This window comes from Molothrus ater, chromosome 10, assembly GCF_012460135.2.
Source record: "Molothrus ater isolate BHLD 08-10-18 breed brown headed cowbird chromosome 10, BPBGC_Mater_1.1, whole genome shotgun sequence".
In the NCBI taxonomy this organism is placed as follows: domain Eukaryota; kingdom Metazoa; phylum Chordata; class Aves; order Passeriformes; family Icteridae; genus Molothrus; species Molothrus ater.
Genome location: NC_050487.2, coordinates 14304600 through 14317385, shown reverse-complemented (window position 1 = coordinate 14317385; position 12786 = coordinate 14304600). Strand labels below are relative to the sequence as shown.

The following is a 12786-nucleotide window of genomic DNA, read 5'->3' as shown; positions in this document are numbered from 1 at the left end:
CATAATCACTGGGGTTGTGGGTCACTGCACAATGTATGCACATTTCTTTAAACCACTTTCAATTCATTTGCATGTCATTTTCTGTGCAGAAACTGGATTCTGAAATGAGCAAGTTATCTGGGCACAATACACTCCCCTGAATAAACAATGCCAGCAGCAGACTCTCTGTAACATGCTGCCTCCTGAGCGCCCAAGACCAGGAATACAACGTATCAGTGAAATAAATCCCTAGTTAAAAGATGGATGCAGGGAACTAAAGAAGACCCAGTCCATAGCCTAGGAAACCACACTTAAGATTTTTTTTTCATAGCAACTTAATTCCTCTGGTTGTTTGATTTTATAAGATGAATACAGTACTGGTTACAAGCGATTGACTGACAGCTCTGAAGATTGAGCAGCTCTATTTTTACAACACTGAGTAGCACTGATCCTCCTTCTAAGTCAATAAAAAGATTCCCTAAAATCACTCTTGCCTGTAAGTTATCAAAAATGTTCCTCAGCATGAAAGGCCATGAAAGTTGAGGGAACTCTTAAAATTCATTGATTATTCACAGGCATTTACTGAGTCCAAGGAAGCAGAACTGGACCTGTGTAGCTGGGAGCACTGGGGTAGGACCAATAAAAAGCCTTCCCAACCACATCCTGCTGGAAGTCACTAAAACTTTCATGAGACAAAGCATCTTGAAATCTAGCTAACAGATCTACACTTCCCAGCCCTTTCAATCCTTAGGAGACTGCACTTAATAGCAGATTAAGATGGAGAGAAAAGAGGAATATAAAAAATGACATCAGTAAGACTCCCAGTTCCCATTCTTGATCCTGCAAAGAGTGATTCCCGAGATAAAATGCCAACATTTTTTGGGCAAGAGCTGTGTTCTGGTCTTGGCTCCCAGATTAACTAATATATAGGATAGTCCAGCAAGCCATCACTCCTCATAACTTGAGTAGGAAAAAAACGATAGGCAACTTTTCCCCTTTGAATATTTCAAGTTATGCTACATTTTATGTATTTTACAGCCTCTTGTGATACCTGCTTTAAAGCAGACCATTAAAGAAATGGGTTTGCACAGCCTAACCCATGCATTCAGTCTTCAAACATTCCTGTAACTAAGTATGGTCCCTGCCTCACAGCCTGTGAATCTGGAGCACTGACAGCAATCCAGAGTAAATATTCTTTCCCCTTTGTTTGACAACAGTGCTGACAGAAGTGGCCTTCTATGGTGAGAGGCTTTGTCCCATTTCCTTTCTTGCTCAGATGAGTCCAGGTCATGTACATCAGTCTATAGACAATAACAACAGCCTTAGCTACCTCCAAAACCATGGTGGAGAGTCATTACCAACAGATCTCAGCTGTAGAGAAGGGGCTTCATGAAAAGACTGATAAATAAACATAATACGAATGTTTATGGAAAACATAGGAGGATTACACAGGTTAATGGTACATCCTGAATGGCTAAGTGAATGAGTATCCCCCTTTTTTAATCATTATATTGAAGAACATCTGAGAAAATTACATCTTCACCACAGCTTCTCAAACCAATTTCTGTTTTCTTACCTTTATGGTGACTTATAGCAGTAAAATAATAAAGCAAGACATAATTCCACTCAGAAATTATGGAGGGCCTATTCTTGTCAGGTGCTGAGTTCTCACGCCTACCAAGGACAGCTGAGAACCCAAAGCAATGCTCAGAACTAAAACTGTGGGTGGTGGGACTTCATCGTGGGAGAATGTGAGCACTAGGGTGTACACTAGGGTGAAGTTCTTCACAAGGAACCAAGACTGAGCACACACAAGGATAAAAGTATAAAAAGAAAAAAGACAAAAAGGACTACCCTAAAGAGCATTTCTAGGTCCTCACAAACTCAGTATCAGGGGTAACTGTCGTGCAGCTGCCATCAAGAAAGCTTTCTAAGCTGATGAAATTCCCTGTACAACTCAGCTCTTGAAGTAGCACTTGATGGATTTAGTAATCAAATGGCCACAATTTTAACTGATCCTCAGTTTATCGATTTCCTTGTCTCGATGCAGAAAATGAGAGACTATTTAAAAAACTTATCTACGAGGAAGTGGAAAAATACAACTCTGGGTGAAGCTTCGACAGATGAAACCGCTGGGCCACTCTTTTCAGAGGACCCTCTGTGCTCACGCTTCGGACAGCCTTGAAGGGACGCTGGCAGCAGGTCACTGCCCACCCATTCCATCAGACCAGGGGAGGAGATCTGCCAGGACCCAGGCCAAAGTTCAGCTCGGAGCAAGCCTCGTCCCCAGGCGGCAGCCGGCGGTGCCGGGAGCGCCCCGGGGCAGCCATCCCCGCGAAGCGGTTCCCACGGCCCCGGCCCGCCGTACTCACCCGGTCTCCTCCTCACCGGCCTTTTCCTGCCGCTGCAGAAGCGCACTTTGCTGAAGACCCCCAGGACATGCCTCTCGCATAGGGAGCGCCCGTCCTTGCTGGGGCTGGAGCGGCGCTTGGAGGCGGACACCCGGTCGCTGTTGGACTCCCTCGCTTGCCGCTTCTGCCGGATCAGCGAGCTGGCGATAGCCGCTGCCATCGCCGCTCATGGGCCCCCCGCGCCGCTCCGCTCCGGGGTGCGCCGCCCGGGCGCGCTGGGGCCGAGCCGCCGCCGCGCCCCGCGGGGACCGGGGACGGGAACGACCCGCTGAACGCGCTGCAGCCCCGAGTCCCGGCGCCGGGGAGGGCTCAGCCGGCCAGGCGGAGCAGGGCGCCCGGGCTAACAACCATGGCTGGACGCCGGACCCCGCCGCCCATGGGTCTGTCCCCGGGGAGCGCAAATCCCGGCGCGGGCGGCCGTCGGCGAGACCCCCGGCCGGGCTGGTTGCGCCGCGTAGATCCGGGAGCGGCCGCCCCGCTGGCGAAGGTGTCCGCTGTGTCCAAAGGATAGGGGGACGCGGAGGATCCGCGGGTCCCTGCGGCGCGGTGCCGCTCCGCTCCGCCCGGGCGCAGGCGGCGGCGCTTCCTCCCTCCGGCCGCCCTCCGGCGAGGGGCTGTGGGATGAGTCAGAGACCCCTCGGGCCGCGGGCAGCCCCGGCCCCGGCGCGGTGGCTCCGAGGCGCTGCGCGGCAGGGCGCGCACATGGACGCGGCTCCGCGGCCGGGCTCAGGGAGAGCCGCGCTGCATTTCTGTTCGCACTCCTCCTCTTTCTCCTCTCCCCCCCTACCCACTCTGTTCTCAGAGAGGGCGGGAGGGGAAGGAAAAAGCAGCCACGGGAAAAAGCAGCAGGCCAACAAACAAATTAAAAAGAAGCCGAAAAAATTAAATTCTTAAAAAAAAAAAAAAAAAAAAAAAAAAAAAAAAAAAGAAGCGCCCGGCCGCGAGTGCGGGCTCACATCGCCGCAGCTCGGCGCCCCGGGCTCACAGCGCCATGGCTGGCGCAGCTTCTCCTGCCCTGCTCGCCGCCTCTGCCCCGGCACCGGCTCTCCCCGACGGCAGCAACCCACATCGTCCGGCCGACCGGGCGGCCGCCGAGCACTCGGCACCGGGGCGGCCCCGGGCCCGGCTGCCGCGGCGGGGACGGCGGCGGGAGGAGCGATGCAAGGCGGGGAGGAGGTGGAGGAGGAGAAGGGCGGGGGGGTGCGGCTGCCACTGCTGCTGCTGCTGCTCCGTGCGGGGCTCAGGATGCTCCGCGGTGCCGCCCGACGGCGGCGGGGCGAGGAGGAGCCGAGCCGCGCCCGCTTCCCGCCTGCATCCTCCTGCCCGAGCCGGGAGGGGGGAGGCGAGGAGAGGAGGGGGGAGGAGAGGGGAGGGAGGGGCCGGGGAAGCCCCCCCGGACGCCCACGCTGCGCAGGGCTGTTGCCAAGGCGGCGGGGAGCCCCGCAGCCCCGCGGCGGCCGGGCAGGAGCCGGGCTCCGGGCTTCGGGCTCAGAGAGAATTGCAGCTGCTCCCGCTCGGCCTCTTCTACGCAATCCTACGTGATCGAGGTTTGGATGAGAAATATCGCGCAGGCAAAGCGAGGCAATTGCAGCTCCGCGGCGGCTCTGCCCCTCCGCCCGGGCAGACCCGCCGCCCCCGCCGGCAGCCGGGCTTCCCCGGGACCGCAGCCCCCCGGCGGAGCCGCCTGCCACTCGTGCAGCCACCCGGCTGCCTCCCTGGCCACTGCTGTCGACGCCCGAGCATCCAGCCTCGGCAGCCGAGCGTGTCCGTGGCTTTTCCTGCCTCTCCGTGGAAGCAGAGAGAAGGGACAACCCCGGCATCCCGAGGGCTGCCCTGCCGGGGGCCGGTTCCTCGGCCGGGGAGCGGGCGGTGGGCAATGCTGGGCTGCCCCCGGCCACCGCGGTCCCACCACACACCGCCATCAGCAGGTGTTGGGCTGGCTCCCGCACTTCTCCAGCCACAAAACCGCACCGAAAAAAACTGAAGGTGGAGATACATCTCTGGTTATCCAGAGAAGTAACTGCTGCTGCACAAGGACGGTGCGCTCCGGATTTCAGGTTCAAGTAACAGGTAGCGATGGTAGCTGCCAGGTTAGTTAGGTGACGAGCAAGACCCCTAGGGGAGCGCACAGGCGTCGGGGTGGAGGGAGAGGGGATCTCGGCTGGGAAGGGAGGACACTGCTACACTTTGCGAGTAACAATGGCAGGACGGGATTAAGCCAGTCCTGAAGGTGTAGGGGTGATGCATATTTGCAGCTGACAAGAGCATTTTAGACCAGTTGGTAACACACCCTAGGAATTACCAGATTTAGCAAAATAATCTTTTTAACTACTTCACTTCTAAGTTCTAAAAATTTTCTGAATTCTTCACCTCTAGACTTCAGCTCTAAATTATTATAATGTATAGGGAGGAAAAGACAACTGAAACAACCACCCACTATGTCCATAATGATTAAATTCTGGCATTACTTCCTGATTTTTACTCTTAGTCTCTATGCATACCAAAACAAGGTGGAATCAGGTTCTCCAGGCTGTTGATCTCTTTTTAACTACTGCCAACTTTTTTTGAGCAGATTTCACCATCCCAATCAATAAAGATTTTTCTTCCCTTTCCTGTAGCTAAAATGCTTCAGATTTTAATTTTCTCTATCGGATTATTTCACTTGACATCAAAGAATTATTGCAGTACAAGGTACAGGCATGGCCTAAAGAAAGCTGTTTGCAATCAGAGAATCACTGTCTGAAATGCCAGTGAATTATCCAAAGCTTCATCTTCAAAGGGTATGAGCATATCTTCGTATCTTCTCAAGAAACAGATTTTCCATCTATATATAAAGATACTTTTTTTGCCTGTAGTCTTCAAGTTTGGTGAAAAAATGCCAGTTTATCCCCCCCACATTAGATAAGTTCCAGTTATTTTGACGTGCAACTAATTTGTTTTGTTGTGTAGCTGTAAACTCAGAGCAGCAGCTCTGCACTTAAAAACGATCGTAATCAGTGATAAAGTCGGTCACAGTATTTTTTTTTCCTGATGATTTGTGGATCTGAAAAGAGAGTTGCTGCAACTCTTAGGAAGAAAGGCTTCTCCCAGGTCTTTCCTGCTTCTGCAGTGACTGAATAAAATTAAGCCAAAGCTTGTGAAACTGAATGTAGTGTTGCATTTGCCAACATGCAGGTCTGCCTTTATCTACAGATGGCCAAGGAGTCCACAGGGTTTGGTTCTGAACACGGGCACAGTGCCATGAGCTCCTGGTGACATTCCTGACATGTACATCTGCACGGGTCAAATCACACCCCAGCTTCACAAAACTTTCTGAAGAGCCCAAGCTTTTATAAACACCAAGGAAGCCCAGAGTGGTCTTGAGCTGGAGAATGGAAGGCCAGTCTCATCATGCTCCTGCACTGTCATTCTCACCAGTGAAACATTACTTTTGGTGGGCTGCCAGGTGAAACAGAAAAGCCTCCATGTTGCTTTCATCTCTAACAGTAAAAGTTCTCTCCTTCAACTTCCATTTGGGTAAACAGGGCTCAAAACATCTTCCATTTTCATCTGTATCAGCTACTCCTCTTTGAGGGTTGTGCAGCCTACACTGTTCCAAATCAACCAGCCCCTGTGAGATTCACAGGCTGCCTTCCTCATTACTACCAATGGAAGCTGAATTGTTTGAGCAAACTGGGCCAATATGGCATTTTTCCTTAAGGAACATAATTTTAAAACATATTTTTATATAAAATAATATCTATATTATATAGCTATTATGGCAATTTTTCTGGCATGCCCCTTCTCTCTGGGCTTCCTCCTCACTTCAGTACCACTCTGCAAAGCTGCACAGTGCACCCTATGAAAAACAGAATGCAAGAGTGGCACCAAATAATAAAATAACCAAGACAGACTGTTTTGATGACATTGGAGAGATATGCCAGAGCTCCTCCTGCAGTTTGTGGAGCAAGACCCCATCTGGCACAGAGGAATGGGCAGAGGGTCAGACTCACTGTGCTCACTAAATATCCCCACCCCAAACATACAGGAGCCTCTGCATGACCAATATCAATATTTCAAGACACTACCATTTTTTTTTGAGGTTTCACTCTCTTGATAAATAAACTCTTCTGTCCTTAGTCCTGAGGTTTAAAATGAATGCCTGGCTGAATTTCAGGGCTCTGGTGACTTGAGCAGAGAAGAGATCTAGAATTGCATTCCCTTACCTTCCTAAACAGAATGATCTATCTAGGTCAAAACGGAGGTTATTGGCATCTTTCCTTAGTGAAGTGCAATAATTCCCGCAGGGTTGCTAACAGAATATCCTGTTTATTTTTCATAGAGCCTTCAAAAGCCATGGGCTGTGTTCTGATTCAGTCATTAGGCATATCTCTGTTTTACTAATTCTGTACATATAGAGCTAACTACAGATACAAACATATGCAGGGGTTTTTCTGCTATTTTATCTGCAGAGCTACTGAAAATGCATACATGAAAATTAAGGAAGAGATTTACATTTAATACCACTTTAAAATGTGTGTGCACGTTGCTGTAGTTGAATGGGGAAAAAAGAAAGACTCCCATCTCTGGCCAATAATTATGAATGGCCTAATTCACCATTTTACAGCAGCATAGCAACAAATCTCTTCCAATAGGAAGGCACTGTTGAGTTTGAAAGTCTGCATGCAGACACCTCTTAAGAATTGTACCAAATTTCCACGCTGTGTAAATTACATCTAAAATGTGCATTGCCAGGGCTGCTTATTAAGCAGAATTAAGCCCATATCCATGTTTTATTAACTTTATTCTTTACAAGGTAGCCCCTTGTTGCATATCTAGCATAATTAAAATTCATGCAGCTTTGGCATTCCCCAGTCTCTCTGCGTGGGCGGACTTTTGAAAAAAAAACCATGCCTGGGTAACCTGATAAAGAAAAGACAAGACCTTACTTCATTTTGCTCGGTTTCTGTGCAGGGTAATTCTGTTTACAATGCATGAGTTTGTATCTATGTTTGGATGCCTAATAAGAATTCACATGGCCACTTTAAATATGCTATTCAGGGAGAGAGATCTGGCCCTTGAACAGCAGCAGAGTACAAGAACTGGCCAGCTTTCTGGGCTGTTCTCGCACAGCTGAGCTTAGAGCTGACTTGGCCTTTTAATAAACACAAAAAAGCCTGCATCACCTGATTGCTATATTGAAATAATTCATTTAATGGGCCCTTCACTCCCTTTTTTGCCTTCAAAGATTCAATTAAACAAAATTTGCAACTCATCACAAGAAGTATTATTAGTTTAGCTGTTGTCTTTCAATCCAGCTCCAGCCTGGGGAGAAGTTGGGCCTGTCTAGGTGTTAAAGTGAGGGCAGGTACACAGCTGGCACACTGCAGAATGAAACCACTACTGCAAAAGGCAGGCCACAAACAGTACCAGTACAACAAAACAAACTGCAGCCAGAAAAATAAATAATTCTACTAGGATTTTATAAATTCACTTTTTTTCCCCCTTTTTAAGAGAAGGTTTTCTACTTAGCAGAAGCTTTTATTTCTCCTTGTTGACTGGTTGCCTATATGAGATGCAGGCAGGGCAACACAAGAAAGCTTCACCTCACTGAAGGGAACTCAGGCTGTCTAGAAATGAAAGTGTTGTGAAGCATTTTTCTTTAAGAAGCTTCCTGTATGGATGAATAGACTTTTGTCTCCAGGGTTCTGGAAACACCTGCTGGGATCATTTCCCTGAAATGAAGCCTGAAAAGGAGCAGTAGCAGGGAGCATCTCAAACTGTTCCCACATATAGAGACCTCCCTGCAGACAGGTCAGTGCCTGTCCCACATGCCATAGCCAGACCTGGGGCTTGTTCAAGGTGGGGCTTGTTCACAAATCTGTTTTCATCACCTCAGCCCAACAGCCCTGTTCATCAATCATTCTGTCATTACCTTCCCCAATGGGATCAGGACATGAAAAGCTGCTGTCCTTGCAGTGATACACTTCATTTGTGGCTTCCTGAGTGGCAGGAGTCCAAGAAAAAGGGCCTGCAAACACCTGCCCAGTGACACTCCCACACAGCACTTCAGTCATAAGGGCAGTGCAGGACCGAGGCCTTGCTGAAGGATCTCCCATCAAGGAGTAATGAAAGGATGGACATTCTGCTTGCAGGTCACCTTGTGCAAGGCAGAGCCAAGAGCCCACCCTTGCTGAGCCAGTGGCACACAGACAACCAGCTGCTCTAGGCTTAGAAACACCCACCTACACATCTGGAAAGAAAACTCAAGTATTCTTGCCTGTACTAGAGAATTTAAAAGACAGGACAGACAGCTGCCTCTCTTCCTTTCTTCATCCCTCTACCTCCTCTTCCTCACTGGGGTTCTCCCAACACCCAGCAACTCCCTCCATTCACTTCCTTAGGGATTTTTCACCTATGCCTACCTGTCAAATAGCCTTAAGCCACAGGAACCTTGAAGAAGAAAGTAAAGCGTGGACCTGACATTTCACTCCAGGTCTTGCATCTGCTTTCACAGTGTGTTAGAAAAAGACCACATCCCTTGTGCTTTCAATGCAGAGCAAAAGCTTGACCTGAAATAGGTGGAATAGCCACCACTGAGCCTGAGGCTGAATACACACACATCATGCTCCTCTGTCTAGAGCAGAGATTCAGTCGCCACACCTCAGGATAGCAGCGCTTTTAGGAACAGACAGTTCCCACTCTTCTCCCTAGGAGAGGTCAGCCATCCCCACTGTTCTCTGTATATCCTATTTGATGACAACCTGTAGCCCATTTTGGCCTACAGTTTCAATTATGTCAGAGATGCCCAGGTCCCATGGACACTGAACATGGTTGTGACTGGATTTACATGTCACCTGCATGAAGGTGTGGTCTGGGTAGAGAGGGGAGTGAAACTCCACAGTGTAGCTCCAGGCTCAGGGCCTCCAAGCCCCTGGGTTCAGGAGGCCTGAGAGGCTGCCCAAACTTCTCCCTCTCCCTGAGAGGAAGGAAAACTCCTCATGTTGTAACCATGCAGCCAGACACCAATTTCAACCAAAACCATTTTCAAGTGTGTCAGGAAAAGCCTTTCAATTTAAAGTTTCCATCAAGCTGACTTTGCTGAAAGTCAAAGAGATCCTTCCTGATTAGATCTTGGCTGAGGCAAACCAACCCGATTATGTGATTGAGAATGATAAAAAAGGAGGGAGGGAGAGTGAAACCCCTATTGTGCCCCTCCAGCAGGGCTGTGGGACCATCTGCTCCACAGCAGGTCAAGGCTTGGAGACTGAAGATCCACCTCCTTATTGCACCTTTGTAGCACTGGCATAGGTCAAGAGGGGGAGGAAGGGCCAGAAGCTCCCAAGAGAAATATCAAACTTCCTCCAGACCTGTAAATCTCTCTATCTGCACATAATGGATTCTGACAGACCTAAAGAAGCCATGGAAAGTTCCCTAAACCCAAACTTTGCTCGTCCCTTCATCCAGCCTCCAAATCCACAAGGCCAGGATTTGCAGCCTGAGCTAGGTCAAATCTCAGATCCTGCTGGGTCAGGTCAGCAATGCTTCACTGGGGCAGCCCACTGCTCTGCCACTCAGCAAAGCATTCCAGTCTGGAGAGCTCAAAAGAAAAGCAGCAGCTCTGGCAAGACCTGGTACTCCCACTGCCATCCAGCTCTGCAGTCCAGGAGTGCTGGGACATTAATCCTGCCCTAAGGATGCCTCTGAAGTTACATGCATTCAGATTGCATCTCACTTAACAAAACCTGCTTATTTCTCCTGCATACTGCAAGAGCATATTCAACACTAAAAGTAATTGTGAGATTACAGTTGTCATGCAGCTAGGACAAGGTCTGAAGACTCCCTCATCCCCTGATGACCTAAAGTGCTGGGTAAAAAGGATCTGGGTGAATGCATTGCTTCCCCCACAAACCCCTGGCTTACAAGCACACCTCTTGCTATTTGCATTGTAATTTATTTCCCTCTCCAGCAATAAATCAACTCCTCTATCTCTCCAGCAAAATGAAATTCCATGTCCTCTTTCCCTGGACTCTGAGAGCTGCTGCAATCCAGACACCAATAAAGATATCAGTGGTCTGGAAGGAAATCTAAGTTTGCCAAGGATACAGAGCCTAATGCAGTAGTAATTAATGATCGCAGTAAGTCTGGTGAAGAGAATAAACTGAACTGACATGGAAGCTGAGTTCATAGAAGCAAGTTTCCTTTTAACACAGAGAGATCAAATCTCTGGGGATAAATTGTGCAGTCTGTATTACTTCAAGACTGGGCAATTTTTTTCCTCAGAAAGCAGTGACTCTGGGAATTGGGAACCATGAGAGAGATACAGCTAAGAGGAGCTTTCTGCACAGAACTGCAGCTAGGAGAACCCAAGCCCATGCATACACAGATGGAGCAATAGGGAGAAAAATGAGCAATGCTCATTTAACCAAATTTGTACAAACACATTTGTACCAGTGCAGCAAACACCAGTATGACAAGTCACGAAATCTGGTTACCATGCTTCAGAAGAGGCAGAAAAAAGATGGTCTGAGGACTATAAAGAATAAGGATATAGTAAAGGACATGAGCAGTTTGGTCTCTTGGTTGCAGTAATAGCACATCTACAGGGATTCACATGGGGCCACTCTTGAAAATGCTCTTGGTACTCGCCTGTATTCAGCCTGTTAATACTGTGGCCACTAATAGTTTGGTGTTGCTGAAAATCTGGCCACAAAAGACAAATGGTTGAGAGCCTCGATATCCAAGTAAATGACAGAGAAAACTTAGCCCTGACTGATAAATCTCTCACCTCTCAGTAAGAACATTTTTGAAAGGAGGGACTGTCTCAATCCAGCAAAGTCGGAGTGAAATCTGGAGGCAGTAAGTCAAGGCAAGGCTCATGTTTATTGTTAATATCAAAGGTAATCCATCAAGAGAACAACATGGCAAGAGTTGGGATGGATTTGCTATCATTTCACCCTAAGAGCCAACCTCTTTCAAAAATAGATGAGCTGATATCACAGGGCACAGGGTACAAAGGACCCTGGAGAAGTCACCCATGTACTGAGCCAGCAGTACCTTCATCATCACTGACAAGGCTTGTCTGATGGTCGGATCTCTGATCAAGCACCTGCAGCACTCTAAGTCCCACAGCTCCCTTAGGAATGTGGCTCTCTACGACCATCAGCTGAGAAAGGCTACTTCTAACATCCAGTCCAAATCCCACTTAGCTACAAGTTTCTTGCCCTATTGATTATGCCTGCCACACAGGACTTACTGGGCTTGCTTGGTGCAGTCCTGATTTGAGTCATGGTGGAGACCAGACTCATAATCACAACTGGTCCCTTCTGCCTGGCTTCTGACACTCACCCAGCACCAGTCGGTATTAGAGCTAAGATGAACAGAAATCTACCCTGCAGAAAATCTTGCATTCACAGTTGTGTTTCTTCCCCACGTGAAATGAAAATGAGACCTTTTGGAGCTCACTATGAAATGCCAGAAGAGAGGAAAGCACACTGATGTGGTAGAAGTGGTGGTCTCACCACTGTTCAGACCAAGTCTCTGCTTTTGCAGTAGGCAGAGGAGTGGCATGAAACTTGGCACTGAAACCCCTGCACAACACACTCTTCTGAAATGACTATTTCCTTTCCCCCTTGCACAGTGTTTTTCAATGGAAAAAGCACCTCTGCTGATTGTTTGGCTACTCCTTCTTGATGCATCCATCACAGCCTCCCAGCCTGTACCACTCATATGTGTCTCCCTGACACGAATTACAGTTCCTGCCTTTTCTGCTCTCAGACTGCTGAACTCCTGAAGTGCCTACAGCAGAAGATGCAATAGCTGTTCTGACCACTTTCTATGGCTCTTCTAGGGCTTTGCAAGAACAGTTTTTGGACAAGGGCAACCCCTTTTCCTTGCATCCTTTACTCATGACACCTCTACAGCTTCTATCTTGGACAAGGAATTCCTGTACAAGGAATTCTGATCCTCCTCTCTGGCCATGCTTGCCTGCCCTCCCCCTTCACATGCACAATCTTTTTCTCACTTCAGGGACAGAGTTAGTGTCCCTTTGGTCTCCATCACAAACAGGAAAAAAATATTCTGCTAAAAGGCTGCTGGAGCCTGCTACAAACAGGTCACTATTGGACCTGGTGTCTGGAGACTACCCCAGTAAAACAGTGGAATTAAGCAGAGAGAGCAATGCCTTCTGTGAGTCATGGAGAAACAGGCAACAGACCCTGCTTACCCATATAGTCATGATCTAAAGCATTCCCTGTTGAGTGCTGCTGGGTCCTACAGGACAAAAGGACAGGATCCCCTGAGCTTCCCTTTCTATTCCCACAAAGAAGGCTGCAAAGTTGGAAATGCTGCCCTCCCACCACCCTATGGGCAGTGTCAGCTGCCAGCTGTGGCACCCAGCACATTGCCTATGGCTCAT

The 12786-nt window shown here is 48.7% G+C and overlaps 1 protein-coding gene across 3 annotated transcripts in view; it reads right to left on the bottom strand.

Annotated features, from left to right (window-relative positions):
- The window catches only part of FGF12 (fibroblast growth factor 12), a 219247-nt gene that overhangs the window by 95752 nt on the left and 110709 nt on the right, over positions 1-12786 (bottom strand). The window contains exon 1 of one of the 3 annotated variants that reach the window (XM_036389242.2): positions 2352-3257. The exons of the other annotated variants lie outside the window; for them this stretch is intronic. Coding sequence (XP_036245135.1) covers positions 2352-2550 — 199 coding nt within the window. The 5' untranslated portion in view covers positions 2551-3257. Of the gene's footprint in view, positions 1-2351; positions 3258-12786 lie in introns of those variants that run through there. 3 annotated transcript variants of the gene reach the window in all.